The 18451-nt window shown below is 54.3% G+C and overlaps 1 protein-coding gene and 1 long non-coding RNA gene across 4 annotated transcripts in view; one reads left to right on the top strand and one right to left on the bottom strand.

Moving 5' to 3' along the window:
* Positions 1 to 18451, bottom strand: part of LOC120232344 (maestro heat-like repeat family member 5) — a 70666-nt gene that overhangs the window by 35677 nt on the left and 16538 nt on the right. For both annotated transcript variants that reach the window (XM_039233003.1, XM_039233004.1), the window contains exons 5-9: positions 16824 to 16983; positions 15577 to 15629; positions 2177 to 2284; positions 1768 to 1884; positions 934 to 1053 (exon numbers count right to left, since the gene is read on the bottom strand). In XM_039233003.1, the coding sequence (XP_039088934.1) occupies positions 934 to 1053; positions 1768 to 1884; positions 2177 to 2284; positions 15577 to 15629; positions 16824 to 16983 (558 nt within the window). The remainder of the gene's footprint in view (positions 1 to 933; positions 1054 to 1767; positions 1885 to 2176; positions 2285 to 15576; positions 15630 to 16823; positions 16984 to 18451) is intronic.
* LOC120232345 lies at positions 7731 to 17747 on the top strand. 2 transcript variants are annotated; one of them, XR_005528545.1, is made up of 3 exons: positions 7731 to 7780; positions 14870 to 15055; positions 17562 to 17747. It is a non-coding gene; the product is annotated as an uncharacterized LOC120232345 (long non-coding RNA). The 2 variants fall into 2 exon arrangements; XR_005528544.1 differs by lacking the exon at positions 17562 to 17747 and adding an exon at positions 16662 to 16719.

Here is an 18451-nt window from a genome sequence, read left to right as displayed (position 1 = left end):
ACGGGGAGTGTCGGGGCCTGCCTGGCCTGGCCCTGGGGGAGCGGCGGCAGGAAGTCCTCTGCACCCAAGTGGGTCCTGCAGGCAAGGGCTCTGAGTGGTTGCGAGACTCAGTTTGCCTCCACAGGAAAACAGGGAGAGTGGCACCATCCCTCTGGGGACTTGGAATGGGTCTGTGGGGTCACCCGAGTGTGTACGGGGCGCTTGGCTCTGCCAGAACTGGCCAGGGTCCCAGCCCCTCACCCGCCCTGCCTTGGGGCAGCCCCCTCGCCAGGAGCCTGGGGCCCATTTCACCACTGGGCTGCTGGGGGCTGGCCAGGCCATGCCTCAACCTAGGGAGATGGTAATGGGGCCCTGGACCTTCAGACCCGTGGGAGACCCAGAGAGTGGGGGGGGGCATCCGAGACACCCTCAGATGTCACCTGAGGACCACGTGACCCCAGTGCCCGTCAGTGACTCGCGCCGGACCCCCCCCCCCCCGGGCTGTCTGTTGTGAACTGTGACTCCTCCCCCCTCTGTCCTGAGCTCCCTCATGCAGCCCCGGGCCCTGATTCTGCCCACAGGAGTGACCAGGGGTGCAGTGAGGACAGGGTGGGCGTGCTGCCCACCTGTGTTTCACGCAGGGCATGTGTCAAAAGGCCATTAATAAACACAGCAGCCAGCACACCTGCTGCAGAGAAGTCACTGGGGCACCTGCTGTGAGCCAGACATTTCAAAGCCACGGCTCATTTCCATCCCAGCAGCTGGGAAGGGGGGAATTGTTAATCAAGAGGAGAAACTGAGGCAGGGTCCCGCTGCAGGCGGGACTGGAGGCCAGGAGGCTTGGTCTGAAGGCTGTGGCCTGAAAGACCCCAGGAGACCCTCTCGGATGTCCGGAGCTTCACACGCCTGATGCCCAGCCCCTTGCCCAGGCCCCCAACCGCCCCAGACCAGAACCTTGAGGCAGAAGCTGTTGAGGCTCCACTTAATGGGGCTGCTCTGGCTGAACTGCTCTAGAACGCACCAGACGTGGTCCAAGTGGCGGGCTGCGGCCAGCCCGACGGTGAGCGCGATACCCTACAGGCGCAGGGGGCAAGGCCACGTGCTGTCACAGGACCACGCCTGGACTCGCACCTGGGGGTGTGGAAACTGAGGCCCAGGAAAGGAGGGGACTGGTCGAAGGTCACAGGGACCCCCTCCCACTGCCATGCTCTTCAGGATCTGCAACTCTAGCTCAACGCTGTGAGGGCGTCTCTTACAGGGGCGGGTGGGTGGTGTGGGAGGCAGGGGGGGAGGAGTGACTCTCCGGAGGCCTGTTCCCTCCCCCTGTCCCCACTAGCTTGGAGCAGGCCTGGGCCAGGGGAGGGAATGAGGGTCCAGGAAATAGATGTGTGACAAAGGAGAGGACACAAGCTATGATAAGCCCGGAGTGTGACCAGGGTCAGGGCCCAGAGTGTGACCAGGGTCGGGGCCCAGTGCGTGACCAGGGTCGGGGCCCAGTGTGTGACCAGGGTCAGGGCCCAGAGTGTGACCAGGGTCGGGGCCCAGTGCGTGACCAGGGTCGGGGCCCCGTGTGTGACCAGGGTCAGGGCCCAGAGTGTGACCAGGGTCGGTGCCCAGTGTGTGACCAGGGTCGGGGCCTGGAGTGTGACCAGGGTTAGGCCTCAGTGTGTGGAAGGGATCAGGTTTCTCTCTATGGCCTGACCAGGGCTCAGGGCATGAGCAGGGATCAGGCTAAGCCTGAGGTCAGGGTCAGGCAGCTGTGGGCTAGGCTGCGGGCCGGGTCCTCACCTCCCTCTGCTTGGGCCATTCGTGGGACGTGTCCAGGAGGGCTTTCAGGTGCGCCCTGACAGCGGTGGCGTTGTCCTCGGCTTGAAGGATCAGCCCGTAGTAGATGAACAGAAAGATCTGTGGGGGGAGGTCCAGCCGCTTGTCCTGGGCCTGAGCCACCTCTGTCCACCCCGACAGCCTGCTGCCTCCCCTGACCAGGCTGCCCCCAGCCCCTGGGCTCCTGTAGCCGCCCTCACGCCCCGGCCTAGTGGTGGGGTTTCGAGGGTGCCGCTTCAAGTCCTATTGCTCAGGCCCCTGGCTCTTTGTTTCTTTCGGGTCTCAGTGTCCTTCTAGGGCCCCGGGCCTTGCTTTAGGTCCATCTTATGGACAGAGCCCCTGGGGCTGCCTGGGGGGGCAGGGTGTGGCCCACCTTCTCGGGGGGCTGCTCCTGATGTGTCCGGTCGGGCTTGGTGAGCGCCAACAGCAGCTCCTTGAACCACATGTCCCTGTTCAGGAACTGGACGGACTTGATGGCCATCTGTGAGCAGATGGGGGAGGGCAGGGCTGGAGCCGTCCCTCCCTCCACCCTGCGGGCTGGGGCTGAGGCCTCCCCCTGGCCCCGGAGCCCGGAGTCCGGCATTCTCTTGCCTTTCTTCCTGAGTCTCCGGGGCCCGCCCTCTGAGTCCCTTCCTGGGAGGCGTTGGAGGAGAGGCTGAGACCAGGAGCCTGCCCCCGTCCCCACGCCGGGCAGGGGCTCAGACATCACAGATGCTCGGTGAGCCTCAGGTGAAGGCGGCCCGGCCAGAGTGTGGGCACCAGGCTGTCTCCTGGCACCTGGAACTGTGCCTGGCATGTGGTCGAGGCTCCAGTAATAACGTTTTGAAGGAATGAATGCGAGATCAGAGACACGAAGGAAAGTGTCTCTTCTAAATAGAAAGTCCTAGAAGTTTTGCCCTAACATACGAGGCTGCAAGATTTCTTTATTTCGCTGTTCCCGGATTCCACAACTCAAGTCCAAGATTTTGATCCCTAGGTCCTTTGGGGGTGGGGAGTACCCCTTCCAAATATGATCCCAGGCCCCCAAGTCTTTATAGAAGAAATGATTGATGGATATGAAGGTAAAGATTTTCAGAGGTTTGTTTGGCAAAACCACCATATATTAGGTTGAAAGATGCAGTATTTGTGTTTGCTTGTTTTATTTTTTTTTGTTTTTGGTTTTCCTACAATCTATTGCTGAGGGTTAATATTGATGATAATGACCACTTCATAAACTAATAAGAAACAGCGACAGTCCACTTAGAGATAGTGGAAGCACACACACGTGACAGAGCGGCTGTCAACTCAACCTTGCTAATATCTGAGGAATGGAAATTAAGATGATATATCATTCTGGCCAAGATTGGCAAAAAATAAAATTGCCGGGTGTCAGCAAGAAGTGTCCTTTGGGGGGAAGATGATGGTGTTATGCCCGAATCGCGAGTCCCCAGAGACCTCCAAGGAACCGGCACCAATGCAAGAACAAAAGGGTCTTTATTACAAGCTCGAGCAGGGGCTCACCCGTCTCCCGGCGCAGCGGCAGCCAAGTGAAGCCCCGAACAGTGGGGAGCAGGGTTTTTATGGGGGAAGGGCAGGGGTGTTACCGTGCACACGTTGTACGTTTTGCATCATTACATAAGCACCAATCAGAATTGTACAATGGCCATAGTAACAGCATAGTAACAGTTTTGACCATTCAGTATCTGCGAGGCGTCCGTTATGTTTGGCGGGACCCAATCATGACCTTTGAGAGTCTTTTAAAATGACCATTTATGAGGTGGGCTCAGAGAATCTACGAGGGGCTTCTGCAAGCAGGTGATTGATTGGCAAGTGTGTACAAAGTAACTACCTGCAGCTCCCAGCCCTGACTCGTCTCCAAGACCACAGGAACGTGACACATTTCTTTTGATGGGCAGATGGGAGGGCGGTCGGAGGGCGGCTTCAGCTGAGGCTTCTCCTGGGACTGGACTCCGTGCAGCCTGAGGTTGTTTCTAATGGGGGACTTCATTTCAGGCTCCTCAACGGGTCTCTTATTTTTTTTGGTGAAGCTTTTGGCAGGCATCGGTTAAAGTTTAAAACGTGCGTACGTTTCCCCAGGGGATTCCATTTCTAGGAGGCTCACTGACGGGCGCCTTGGTAGGAGCGCGGGGGTATCCATTCTGCAGCCTCGCTGGACGCGAGCCGGCTGCGAGCGCCCCCTGCAGGTGGGGCCTTTAGCGCCCTCTCTGGCGATGCTGGGTAGGGCGGGGCGGGGCGGGGCTCGGTGGGGGGCGCCCTGAAAGGGAAATTGCTCCCCACTTGCTGCTTCCGGCTGAGGCTGGGGGCGCTCGTCTGCCCCAGTTTTGCCCCGCGTCTGGCCTGCTTGCAGGACGCTGGGGCGCAGCAGGGCCAGCTGGCTCCCCACCCGCCTCGCCCCCAGTTCGGGCGTCCCCTGAAGGCCGTGGGACCCCGGCCACCCGGAGGCCCTGGGCTCTCAGCTGTCGTCCTGCTCCGTCTCGCGCAGCGCGTACTAGCGGTTCACAGTCAAAACCCCGGAAAATTAAACTTTTTCATGGCTGTGCAGCAAAGTCATTTGGCGGTAAAAGCTGACCCAAACTGATGTGACACTGGTGACACTGTTTATGGCCATTAGTGTGAATTTTGTACGTTTCTGTAGCAGGGATATTAATATATATGATCCCACATCTTCCCCAGACCCTGCTAAGGGTGCTAATAGAATATATAGGGTGGGGGCCACATTACTTTAAAAAAAATGAAATCTCTGATTTGGGGAACAAATCTGTTTCCAAAGTTACAAATTTGCCAGGTTTTAAAGATTAAAAACAAATTTTTAATGTCTATTTATTTTTGAGAGAGAGAGAAAGAGACAGAGCGTGAGTGGGGGAGGGGCAGAGAGAGAGGGAGACAGAGAATCTGAAGCAGCTCCAGGCTCCGAGCTGTCAGCACAGAGCCGGACACGGGGCTCGAACCCACGAACTGTGAGATCATGACCTGAGCCGAAGTCGGACGGATGCTCAACCAACTGAGCCACCCAGGCGCCCCTAGTTTTAAAGATGTTTTTTCAAATAATGCTTATTTATTTTTGAGAAAAAGAGAAAGACACCAGGGGAGGGGCAGAGAGTGAGAAGGGGACAGAGGATCCCAAGCGGGCTCTGCGCTGACAGCAGAGAGCCCAATGTGGGGCTTGAGATCGTGACCTGAGTCGAAGTCAGATGCCCAACTGACTGAGCCACCCGGGCGCTCCACATTTTAAAGATTTTTTTAATGTTTTTTTTTTTTTTTTTTTAATTTATTTCTAGGAGAGAGAGAGAGAGAGACAGCGTGAGCAGGGGAGGGTCAGAGAGAGAGGGAGATACAGACTCTGAAATAGGCTCCAGGCTCCGAGCTGGCAGTCAGCACAGAGCCCAACGTGGGGCTCGAACCCACGAACCGCGAGATCATGACCTAAGCGAAAGTCGGACGCTTAACCGACTAAGCCACCCAGGCGCCCCTTAAAGATTTTTTTAAATTAAAGTTTAATTCACACACAATGTTATATAAGTTTCGGGTGTGCAGCGTAGAGATTCAACACTTCCTTACACGGTGGCGCTCACCACAGTGTGGTCACCCCGTCACCATGTAACGCTGTTACAATGTTATTGACTATATTCCCTCTGCTGTACTTTTCATCCCCGTGACTTACTCATTTTATAACTGGAGGTTTGCCCCCTTCCTCCCCTTCAGCTATGTCGCCCGCCCCCACCCCTACCTCCTCTGGCAATGAGCAGACCTCTTGGTACTTCTCTGTATTTAGGAGTTTGGTTTTGTTGTTGTTGTTCTTTTGTTCATTTGTTTTGTTTTTTAGGTTCCACATAGGAGTGAGATCATACAGTATTTGTCTTTGTCCATCTGCCTTATTTCCCTCGGCACAGTACTCTTAGGTCCGTCCATGTTGTTGTAAATGGAAAGATCTCATTCTTTTTCAGGGCCGAGTACTATTCCACTGTAGAGGCCACTTCTTTACCCATTCATCTGCGGGTGCACGCTTGGGCTGCTTTTGTATCTTGCCCGTTGTAAATAATGCCGCAGTGAACATAGGGGTGCACGTGTCTTTTCAAATTAGTGTTTTATTTTTCCTTTGGATAAATACCCAGTAGTGGGATTACTGGATCATACGGTAGTTCTATTCTTATTTTTTTGAGGACCCTCCACACTGCTTTCCGCAGCGGCCGCACCACTTCCCGCTCCCCCCACCCCCGCAGTGCGTGAGGAGCCCCTCTTCTCTGCGTCCTTGCCAGCATCTGTTGTTTCTTGTCTTTTTGACTTTAGCCATTCTGGCAGGTGTGAGGCGGTATCTCCTTGTGGTTTTGATTCATATTTCCCTAACTATGAGTGATATTGAGCATCTTTTTGTGTGTCTCTTGGCCATCAAAATGTCTGGGCTCTAAGTATTTTTACTGAGGTATGTTTAACGCACAGTGAAGGGCATACATCTTTCCTGGGAGGCGCAATGAAGTCTGACAGATGTGCAGACCCGTGCAACTCTCAGCCCACCACGAGCGAGAAGATATTCCGACACCCCAGAAAGCGCTCTCACGGTCCTTCCTAGTGAATCTCCATCACTACAAAACTGCTGTGATTTATATCCCCGTGGATTGTTTTGGCCTCTTCTAGAGTATAAACAGGATGGGAATCCTGTAGCGTGTACCTTGTGCTGACGTGTGGCCGGTGTTCTCAGCGTGTGTCTGCCGCATCTGTCGGAGACAGCGCATCCTCTCCGCTGTGTTTCTAGCACTCTGTTTCTCCTCTGTGGTGTCTTTAACTCACTCTTCATTCTCCAGCTTCTTCAGGGGGACACTTACCTACGGACTTCACATCCCGGCTGGGGTACTGCTCTGCCTGGTGCAGGCTGTCTCCAGTCCGGGCTTTTGGGGTGAAGCGTCTGGAGGGTTGTGGGTGGGTCCACGCGGGCCCTGAGCTCCGCCCTCTGCGGTGAGACCCAGTCTCACTGATGTCCTGGCTACACTTCCCTTTCGTCTGAAAGTCCAGTCTGGTCCCCGACCTCATTTTTGGGGTCTGTGGTTCAGTCCTTTCTCTCGTCCCCCCCGTTCCAGGTTGGGAATTGCCGGGGGTCTCCATGGCGGCTGCTGTGTTAAGGTGCACGTGCTTGTGTGTCTCGTTGTTGTTGTTTTTAAAATTTTTTTGAATGTTTATTTTGAGCGAGACAGACAGCATGAGCAGGGCAAGGGCTAAGAGAGAGGGAGACACAGAATCCGAAGCAGGTTCCAGGCTCTGAGCTGTCAGCACAGAGCCTCACACAAGGGTCGAACTCACAGACCGTGAGATCATGACCTGAGCCGGAAGTTGTATGCTTCACCGACTGAGCCTCCCTCCTCCCCCCGACCCTGCTCCCTGTTGTGTGTCTTGCTTTGTAGATAAAGGCTATTGTTAACCGGGACCTCGGGACCCAGAGCGCTACAAAAAATTGCCACAGTGTTAGCACAGGTCGGTCACAGAACGGGTTAGGCTGACTCTAGGTCACCTTGCCAACCTCAAGAAAATTTCCATACAGTGAGGTGCGCTGTGAAACTTGCGCAGTCCCCAACCTAGCAGCTCATCCCTCTTAGGTATTAGCTTGGCTCTGAGAAACCCCAAAGGCTTAGCTAAAAAAGAAAAAAGGAAAGAAGGAAAGAGCCCTGAGGAGTCAAGTGCGCCACCTTCTGCCACACCTGCTTGTTTCATGTCTAAGAACTACGGTCCCAGAGCTATAAGTATCTCCCAAAACGGCAAGATTTTAGTAAGACCAACCTAAAATTCCAATGGCCATTATGGAGAATGTTCACATTAGACAGGATCATTTATTTCAGAACTCGACTTGGAAACAAGGTTGCCCAAGATTAACGGACAGAACGGAATACTTGGTTTGATTATGATGCAGAAGCTTCCGAGAGCCTTGAGATTCCAGAAAGCTTCGTTTGAAGGCTCACTACAGAGAGCTAATGAGAACTGAAAGACACAGGTAGGTGCCTAAAACAAAAGGGCTCAGGTGACCCCTTCTGCTGGCTCCTTCCTCCTTGACCCGAGTCCTGATGCTTTGCTGACTCTGCAGACACAGCTACCTTTTAAAATAAGACTATTGAGGAGCGCCTGGGTGGCTCAGCCGGCTAAGGGTCCGCCTTCGGCTCAGGTCATGATCTCACAGCTCGTGGGTTCGAGTCCTGTGTCGGGCTCTGTGCTGACAGCTCAGAGCCTGGAGCCTGTCTTTGGATTCTGTCTCCCTCTCTCTCTGTCCCTCCCCTGCTCATGCTGCCTCTATCTCTCTCTCAAAAATGAAACATTAAAAAAATTTTCAAATAAGACCGTTGATGGTCTGGGAGCCCTCCTCCAAGTCACTCCTTGGTCAGAGGCCAAACTAAGGGCAGTAGCTAAAGAAATTCCTAAGCCCAGGAAGGGTCCCCAAAAATTTTTGGAAGAATTTAGAGTCATTACCAGGGGCTGTGACCCAGGCCACCAGATCCATGTCAGCCTGTGCTCTTGCTGGGGGGGCCCGGAGGGGGAAGGGGGCAGAAGTGAAAGCAGAGGCAGGACGGTGTCGCGCGAGGATGTTGTTTCAGAGCCTTAGTCTTCCACACGGTACCCGCATGGGCCACAGAAGCAGCGCTGACCGTCTCGTTCCTGGAGCCCCCGCGTCCCTCCAGGCCACACTCACTGGTCTGTTACTCAGACTCGCAAACGAAGACGATCTGTGCAGACTGTAAAGCCCGTCTGGAAGGCTCTTCCTACGCATCCCGGGTCCCAGACAACAGCCCAGGGCCCCCAGCGTGTTTTAGCTGCCCCACTTGTAGGCGGATTATCTCCTGAGATGAGTGCATTGATGAAAAGGCAGAAAATCGGATGCGAGGCCTCCTGCCTGCCTGAACTGAGACCAGAGCTGAGCACTTTGCAAGGACCTGGGAGCAAGACCGTAAACAGAGATGTGCCAAGGTGTTTGCCCGAGGGCGGCAGCGGCCCCGAGGTCAGGGACCCGAGGAGCACTGGGCCTCCCCGGCCCCCCGAGGCGTTGCTCCGGGGACTGATGTCTCCACTGTCCCCACAGGCGCCACGGGACTCGCCCACACAACCACGCGGTCCGTGCTGCCCCTGAGACAGATGCCCCCGCGCCCCCGGGCCTCTCGGGACTGACCGGGCTCCCGGGGTTCCCTGACCTCAGCACCCCCTCCAGCAGCTGAGGGAGGCTGAATTAAATGAGTGGGAAGGTTTGCCAAATTCGGGGAGATACCAGCGCTCCGGTCTTGCCTTCAAGCCCGTCCCCCAGGACAGCGAGTCCCTGGAGGAAGGTTTCCACAGCGAGGGCCTCCGGTCCCGCTCAGAGGGAGCTTCTGGCTCTGCCGGGGGCCTGTCTCCGGAAGACGCTCTTGTTTGCTGTGTGACACGGCCCCTGTCAACCTGTCCCCGGAGCCCTCCTTTCTAAATTCAGAGGGCTAATGGGTTTTGCCTCCACTGGAGACCTCGCCTTAGAATTTCCTGACCAACCCGAACCTTTCATGTTCTTTACAATCTGTCCTTGACATGGAAGAGGAGGAATTTCAACAAAAGTCCCTTAATTTAACTGCGGTGCGTGCAAGTCCGTGGGCCCCTCTCATGCCGACACTGGGAGAATGAAGAAGACAGAGCCTGGCAAGATTCAAACAGACAAAACTATGCTTCTTCCCAAATTGCCTCAATCCCCGCGAAACGCGAGGCCGCGCAAGGCCTCTCGCCGATGGCAGGGGGGACCCGGCCGCCCAGGGGCCCGTTGTCCCCGACCCAGCCCTGGGACAGGGCATCTTGCCCGCCCGCCCAGACACCTAAAGGGCAGGGCGGTGATTTGCCCGCGATCGAGGGCCGCTAACAAGACAGCCCGCTTCCCACTTGTTCCCAACCCGGACCGCAGACTCACAAGGGCTCAGTGTTCAAGATGGCGGACTGAGTTCAGCGTTTCCAGCATCGCTGTGGGCCCGGGGGCCGGTATCAGTCAACAATATACCTGGGCGGTTAGGCCTCGGGGCTTCGTGAGGCCCCGTCTCATTTCTGCCCCGTGGAGAGTGATCGGCCCCTGGTGCCCAGGAGATGGGGCCTCTGCAGAGTGGAGGGGACGCCTTGCTGTGCTCAGCTCCCAACCAGATGGTCACGGAGGATTCCATGCGCTCGCTCGAGGGACGTAAAGTCCCTAAAGAGAAATCACAAATACCTCTAGACACTGTTCACGACCGGGATCATAATCCAAGCGCTGAAGGACCCTCACTCTCCCCAGAAGGGATTACGCCAATCAGAGCATTTCCTAGGCTCATGACTAAGCTGCCGCTTGGCGGATGTGGAGGCCGGGCCGCCTGCTGTAGACGGCAGGCTCCTAGGTTTCCTCCATTGGCTTCCCCACTCTGTGAACTTACTAAACTCCAGTCCCTGAGCCCATTCCTTGGGGAGGTAAACTTGAGCAGCCTTTTCTAGGACTTAAGCAAGCTCCCCCCCGCCCCTCCCCAGGAACGACCTGCCTCAGGCCCACAGCACCATTCAAACCTTTTCCCTGGTTTGTGCCAGAAAGAGACGACCGAGCCCTGCTATTCTCTTGCCTTCCGAAATTGCCGTCACGAGCGCTGAGTCTCACACTAAAATCCGAGCCTCGGCAACGCCTGGCTGCCCTTCGTGCGAAAGCAGCGGCGGCAGAGTCTGTAAGGGTCGTGGCCCGAGTGGATGGAGTCCATTCTGCTCCTGCCAGAAATGACCCCTTGCCACCAGAATTTTGTCATTCTGAACTGTGGCAACAGTCCGCTCCTGACCCGAGAAATCACGACAGGCGAACAATAGTTTGCAAATTCAACAGTCGGGGCCGGGGAGCCCAGGACGGCCACCTGGCTCTTCCTGGCTGCCTGGAAAACCCCATTTTTGGGATTTTTACATTCCCTCCCCCACCGTGGTCCATTTAAGGACTCACATTGTGAGAAGACATTGGTGGTGGGAGGGAACTTCTAGAAAACTGCAGAAAGAGTCTACCATCCAGATGTGACCTATCAGGTCCAAGATCCCAGGGCGCCTCCTAACCCCTCCCTCTGGACTGAGGCTGGACTGCATCCACCGTCACTTAGCACAGGTTCTCGATGAGTCCTTGTTATTGGCTGTGCGTTTCCGGGACGGGTTGAAGGCTTTCCCTGCCTCAAGGCCGATGCCCTCACAGTGGCAAAGAAACTGTTGGAAACTGTGTTTCCCACTTGGGGAGTGTACCTTCCACCGTCTCCAGGGACACAGGCACCCACTTCACTGGGTCACTTGATGACAATCCGGCCATCTTGAAACTATCCTGCTTATGATGATCACAGCCGAGACCCTGGTGTGCTGTTCTCTCAAAGGCCTTGAATGTGTGTTCACAGCCACTGCTCACCAAGCCACCAACCTCCCCAGGACTGGAACACCAGACGCGAAGACAAGGACAGCCACAAACTCCAAGACTGTGAGCCCGCAATCATGGCCCTTCACCATCACGGAGGCTTCACAAGAATGCCATGACCTGTGAGTGTCACACAGGATGGACAGAAGCAGCGAGGGCCTCAGACAGGTGGCGGGTGTGGTGTGACGGCCTGGGATTCTGACCACATCTCTCATTAAGCTGTGAGTCTGATCAGAAGGGGCCGCTGTTAAAAAAGAGACAAGGGGCTGCAAGTGGAGTCCCTTGTGCTAAGCCCACGTCACCAAATCAAGGCTCAGTAGCTAACCTGGCTGCAGTTTCTGCCCCCCACACCCAGGCTTCACTGGTCAGTCTGGGGTCTCCCGGTCAGCGGTGGTGAGGTAAGCTGCCTGATAGGTGCGCCCCTGCCCCCTCAGGCCCCAGGAAACATGACGTGACCTCCTCTTTCCTTCTCTTTGCTGGACGGGATGCTGATGGATTCATGACTCATTGAGTAAAGCCAACTAGATCTCTACAGTTACTGAAAAAATATATATATTTTTAAATAACGGTAAGGCTTGAAATCAGGTAGTGTGATTCTCACAACTTTCTCCATTTTTCAAGATTGTTTTGGCTATTCCAGGTCCTTTGAATTTTCCGTATAAAATTTTAATTTATAGATTACATTCAATTCTACAGTCCAGTCTGTAGTTTGATTGGCATTGCACTGAATCTATCAATCAATTTTCAGAGAATTGACATCTTAACAATATTGAATCTTCTTACCTGTGAACTTCACACACATGTGTAGGTTTTATTTAATTTCTTTCCACAACATTTTGGGAAGACCTTGCACACATTTTGCTAAAATTTTCTTTGAGTCTTTTATGTTTTTAATGTTGTCATGTCATTTCTTTAAACTTTATTTTCCAGTTGTTTGTTGCTAGTACCTAAACTTTCTGTAGATTTTTGTGTATTGATCTTGCATTCTGAGATCTTGCTAATTTCTACTAGTAATTAATAGTCTAGTATGTCTTAAGCTTCCATAAGGTTTTCTGTACATGCAATCACATTGCCTGCAAAGGATAGTTTTACTTTTTCCACTGCAACCTGTGTGTCTTTTCCCGTCTTTTCTGACCTCCTGGTGATGGCTAGAGACTTCAGAAAAATGTTGACCGGAAGTGCAGGTAGTGGGAACTTTGCCCTATTTCTGATGTCAGTGGGAAAGTGCCCAGTGGCCATCAGTATGTATAGGTCGTAGATTGTCCATGGATGTCAGTTTCCTCCTCCTCCTCCTTCCTTGGGGGCCATTATCACTGTGATACTGTGACTTGTAATAAGATATGTATCTGCTCTTCATCCCGTTTCTGGAAGAGCCCCTGAAACCCTTGGGGTTTCTTCAGTGATAGGAAAGCTACAGAAAGGTGTCTTTCGTTTTCACAGAAACCTCTTGCGCCACGCCCGAGTTTATGCTGATGTGGTGACTTCTGGAGAGCCCCTGGATAACCACAAAAGGGGGGCTGGTGGCCATGGGGGCCAACCTGGATTAGAGGGTGAACTTTCAGTCCCCCCCCTCCCCCAGGGAGGAGAGAGGGGCTGCAAACGGATTCCATTACCAATGGCTTCCTCAGTTGTGCCTAATACTGAAGGCTCCAAGAGCTTCTGGCTTAGTGCCCGAGTGGGGAGAGTGGCACGTCCAGGGAGAGCATGGAAGCTTTGCACCCCTTCCCCACCTTGCCTTCTACATCTCTTCCATCAGGCTGCTCCCCAATTATATGCTTTCTTAATAAACCGGTGATCTAGTGAGTAAAATGTTTTCCTGATTTCCATGAGCCACTCTAGCAACTTAACTGAACCCGGGAAGGGGGTCGTGGGGACCTCCAGTCTATAGCTGGTGGGTCAGAAGCACGGGTGACAAGCTGGGCTTGCATTTGGCATCTGAAGTGAAGGAAATCGAGTGGGACAGAGCCCTCAGCCTGGTGGGGGGGGGGGGTGGCTCCTGCCACCTCTCGATAATGTCAGAGTTGAGTTGAATTGCAGGACACCATCCGGCGTCCACTTAGAACGGGAGAACCACTTGGTGTTGTTGGGAAACATATATCGAATCCCAGGTAGATGTTACCTTTTGTCAAATGCTTTTGCTTCATGGAGATGACCATGATTTCCACACTTTATTCTGTTGGTTGTTGAATTGTACTTACTGCTGCACAAAGGTGAAACTGGCCTCATGTTCCTGGGACAAACCCGCTTCATCACGGTGTGTTATCTTTCTTGTATGTTCCTGAATTCTTTTTGTGGATATTTTATCAAAGTGTTTTGACTTTATCTTCATGAAAGGTACTGGTCTACAGCTTTCCTGTAACGTCTGTGACTGGCTTTGATGCCAGGTTTGTGTTGGCCTCTGCAAACGATTGGGATGTGTTCCTTCTGCCCCTATTTTCCCCTATACAAAAACATTTGCATAGAATTGAAAGTATTTATTCCTTAACTACGCGATGAAATAAGCCAGTGAAGTATCTGGGAGCGGAGTTTTCTGTGTGAGAAGGTTTATAATTATGATTCCAATTTCTGAATATAAGACCACTCAGATTTTCTGTTGTTTGTTCTTGTGCTAGTTTGGTAGCTTGTGTTTTTCAGGGAATTTGTCGATTCAATCTAAATTGGTTAATTTATTGGGATCATATTTTGTGATTACTGGTCCATGTCTAGAGAATGTATGATATTTCTTCTGTTCTCAGAGTGGTATTTTGTGTTTTTGATTTTTTTTTTTTTTTTGGGTCAAAGAGCTCGTCATTTTATCAATTGCTTACTTTTGAGTTTATTTGGTTTATTGAGTTTATTGTTTGTTCCTTTAAATTTTTTCTTTGATTTGTACTCTAGATTTTATTCTTTCTTTCTTTCTCCTTACTTTGGATTTCATTTGTACTTATTTTGATAGCTTTTTATTTTTAATTTTAATTTTAATTAATTAATTTTTAATTTTTATTTTTAATTAATTAATTAATTTTTTAAAGTTTATTTTGAGAGAGAAAGAGAAAGAGAGAGAGAGAGAGAGAGAGAGCGCACACAGCTGGAGAGGGGCTGAGAGAGAAGGTGAGAGAGAATCCCAACAGGCTCCGTGCTGTCAGCACAGAGCCCTACAGTGGGCTTGATCTCATGAACAGTGAGATCATGACATGAGCCGAAATCAAGAGTTGGACGCTTAACCTATTGAGCCACCCAGGTGCCCCATTAGCTTTTTAGCGAATAGATTTTATACCTTTCTTTTCTAATTTAGGCACTAACAACATAAACCTCCTTCTGAGGTTGCTTTCTGTTGAGCCCCACAAATGTTCATATGCTGTGTTTTCATGATCGTTCTGTTCAAAATCTTTCCTACTCTCTCTTGTGACTTCTTCTCTGACCCATGGCTTATTTAGAAATGTATCTTCTCATTTCCAAATTTTTGGAATTTTTCCAGATACATTTTTGCCATTGATCTCTCATTTACATTCTGGTCAGAGAATGTTCTCTGTTTGATTTCAGTCTTTTTAAATTTATTGAAACTTGATATATGGTGAACGATCTATCTTGGTGAACGTTCTATTTATGTTTGAAAGAAATGTCAATTAGATCAATTTGGTTAATTATGTTGCTCAAGACTTCTCTCTCCTTAGTGATTTCCTGTCGTATTTCTCTATTAATTACTAGTATTGCTGCTGCCGCTGCTGGTATTATTTCTGCGAGATGACGTCTGTGACAACTGTCCCGCTGCTACTGTCATCACTAACCGAACACATTAACTACGTTGAATAAGGGCCACCCTCATGTCGGGCACTGTGATGGCGCTCCGTGTGGGTTACAGCCTGTAGTCCTCACAGCAAACCTTTGAGCCAGGTACTTTTATCCCCAGTGGACAGACGAGGGGACTAAGGGACGAGGCAAAGTAGGCCGCCCAGGTCACACATATGTGGTTGGTTGACTCTAGACTTGAACCCAGGGCCCCACGTCCCTTCTCCAGCCCCAGGAGCCCCTCATGTTGGGGGGGCGGTGTTCAGAGGGGCCCGCATTACACCGCTCCCTGGCTGGGGCGCCTCTGTCCACTCCAGCCTGCTTCCTCCCGCCCTTGTCTGAGATCTGGTCTCTGTGCCCTCTCGGGGGCCCATGAACCCAGCACCCAGAATGGGGAGGAAGGGCCCTGTCTGGTTGGACACCTGCTCTGCACGAGACATCTAAAGACGGAAGTTGACCTCCCAGCTCCCCCAGCGGCCAGCCCCATGAATCACTTCCCTCTAAGCTGGTTTGTGCATCTGTGACAGAGGGGCTTCTCCATCCCCTTCCCCGGGGAGGCAGCTGACCCGCTCCCCCGTTGCCCTCATCATCCCCCAGAAGGCCCCAGCGGCCGGGCTCCCCCCTACCTTGGCCAGCTGCTCTTCCCAGCATGCCTTCTCTCCCTTGTGGAAGATGGACTCTGCGGGAGAGAAGGGCCACGTCACTGGAGGCCACGTCTGAAGTCCTCACTGGGGCTGGAACTTGGGCTCCTTTGCCCCTATTCTTCAAACACGGGACTGAGGCCGAGTGACACTGCCCTGCCTCTGCTGGTCCTGGCTTCGTGCAGGGCGAGGGACTGGGCTTGGACCCAGGGTCTGGAGAGCTGGGCTGGACTTGCCGCCCTGCTGCCCTGGCCATGTGACCTCAGGTTGGCCATGTTGCCTTTTGGGGCCCCCGGCTCACCGATGGTGAATGGAGGGGTCCCTCCGGGCATAGCCATTTGGAATGTGCTAGAATCCCCTTGAGGGTGGGAAAACATAGCCTGGAGAGGGGTGCATTGTGGGGATGGAAAGCTTTTACAGAACTTTGGAAACTCAGCCTCGGAGGGACGGCTGCTTTGGGGGTGGCCTGGGGGTCTCAGAGCAGCCGTGTGCTCTGCTCACACTTGTGAGTGGACAAGCGTGCCTGAATGAAGGCAGGCGTTTGCCTCCCTCAGGGGCTGCGAGCTCTTGAGGGCGGGGGGCCGGGCACCGGGCAGGGGTCCAGACCCCTCCTTCTAGGTCCTCCCCCAGGCCCTCACAGGCCCCACTGCTCGAGGCAGCCCTTCCCACAACTCAGAGCCAATGGCTGCTGTTGACGCCCTGGGACCTGGACATCACAGGCCTGTGACACGCTGTTGGGGGGCTCCGGGCCCCCCATGCTGCCTCTGTGAGCTCGCTTCCTCGTCTGCTAGTGAGCAGGGCACCCGCCTGCCTCGGTGACGGAGGACCAGCACCCTGTGGCAGTGCTGGCCTCACGCCCACCCTGGGCCACCTCCCGGAGCCTCCTCGCTCCGTCCTGCTTCTGTCCAGGCCATTGTAGAAACGCTAACGGCGGGAACGTGGGCCAGGGGGGACCAGGCAGCTGGCTGGCTGTGGGTCCTGATGCAGCGGGGCTGGCATGGGGAGGGGGCTGCGGGGCGTGGGGGCCACGGCCCTTTCCTCTGGCACAGACATGCTCTGCTGTTGTGCAGCCGACGCCCGGCCCTGTGTGCATCCCGCAGACCAACAGTCTTGCCGAACCCCCATCTGGATCTTTCTCTGTGACGTGCCCCACCGCCACCCCTGGGGACCTGGGGGCAGAAGGTGGCCAAGGCGCGGCAGGGGGTGCCTCGGGCCCCTAGAGCAGGACATACCGTTGGAGGTCATGATGCCCATCACGTAGAGCAGGCTGCGGTGCGGGAAGACGCCCGTCAGGACCTCGGTCTCCAGGTGCTGGGCCACCGCCCGCCACGAGTGCCGACAGACGGCCAGCAGCACGTCGCTGGCCGCGTCCTGGTACGCCTCTTCCAGCTCCTGGGGGCAGGGGGCCAAGGAGGCGGAGTGGGCCCCTGGACAAAGCTTTGGCTTTTCATACCCGTGTCTGGCTTGGTAGGTGGGGCCGCTGAGGTCAACCCCGATTCTGGATAGAAAACAGGCCGAGGTAGCCCTGTACACACCCCGGCCTCTGTCCCAGGGCTGGGACCCTCGCACCCCGGGGCCTGGGATAGTTCCAGAAGCCGGCCGTGCTTCCTGCCTCTGAGCCTGGAGCACTGTTACTGCCCACCTTGTCCATCCAGATCTAGTCCAGTTTTAGAGTTCGCCCCGAGGCCCTGTGTCCTGCAGGCTCCCGGCACCGGTCACCTCTGGACAGTGTCACAGCCTTTGATTCTCCATCAGGGTGAATTCAGAGCCACCGTCTCTGTGTCTCAGGCCTGAGGGCGTGGGGTCAGCTGCTCGGGGCAGAGGCCCAGCTGGGGGTCTAGTGGAGGGGTGGCCGGGCACGGGGGGGGGGGGACACGTGCCATTCTGTGTCACTACACCGGGGCTTTTCTCAACAAAGTTCCCGTATTTCTTTTGATGTGGCTCTAATTTTGGGCTCCTCTTGTCTCCAGACTTTAGTGAGAGCCGTCAGGTGATGTCTGCGGCTGCTGGCGTGAGAGGTGCTGTCGCCGGGCAGCAGGCCAGGGCCTGCCCTGCACGCAGGGGCACCTGACAGTGAGGGGCGCCAGTCCCGCCCTGCGACGCCGTCTGAATCACCACCGGAGGCATTCTGTCATTCATGATTAACTGAAAGCAAACCCTCACTAAGATGGTGGATTGAAACTGCTTTTGCTCTTTCAAAAATAATACCTCAACTAAACTACATTTAGGAGATTTTTTAAGTTTCCTTATTTATTTTGAGAGAGAGAGTGCATGAGGTCAAGCGGGGGCGGGGCGGAGACACAGGGCGGATCTCACGAACTGGGAGAGCATGACCTGAGCCGAAGTCTAGAGTCAGACGCTTCACCCACAGAGACACCTGGGCGCCCCCAGTGTTTTAAGAAGTTCAACAGCGTCCACGCTCTGGGAGCCGGAGAGCAAACGAGGGACAGTGACCTGGGGATCACTAGGCGGCAGCCTTAGTGCCGCCCGGTCAGGCCCGCCCACGACTCCAGGGGCACGTCTGCCAGACCTCTGCACCCAGGGGGCGGGGGAGGGTGCAGTGGTCCAAGGAGCCAGGTGCCCAGATGCTGCACCCACTCCACACCCAGAGGCTGGGTCTCCAGCTGGGGCGGGCGCGGGCCTGTGGCAGGAGGCCGGGCCCTCCACGGCGCTGCCCCTGGGCCTCACACCTCCGGGCCGAGCACCGTTAGAGTCTTCTCTGGGGTCGCTGGGCAGCCCAGGACGAAAGCCGTAGAGGTGCTGGCATGGGTGCTGGGCAGCCGTGGGCTCACTGTGGACCCCAGATCCTGTCACCCGCCCGTGCGTTCAGAGCCCCCTATCGACGCTAACCATGGACAGA

This window comes from Hyaena hyaena, unplaced genomic scaffold (assembly GCF_003009895.1).
Source record: "Hyaena hyaena isolate Hyena2069 unplaced genomic scaffold, ASM300989v1 scaffold_69, whole genome shotgun sequence".
Lineage (NCBI taxonomy): Eukaryota > Metazoa > Chordata > Mammalia > Carnivora > Hyaenidae > Hyaena > Hyaena hyaena.
This window is presented reverse-complemented; position numbering and strand designations above follow the sequence as displayed.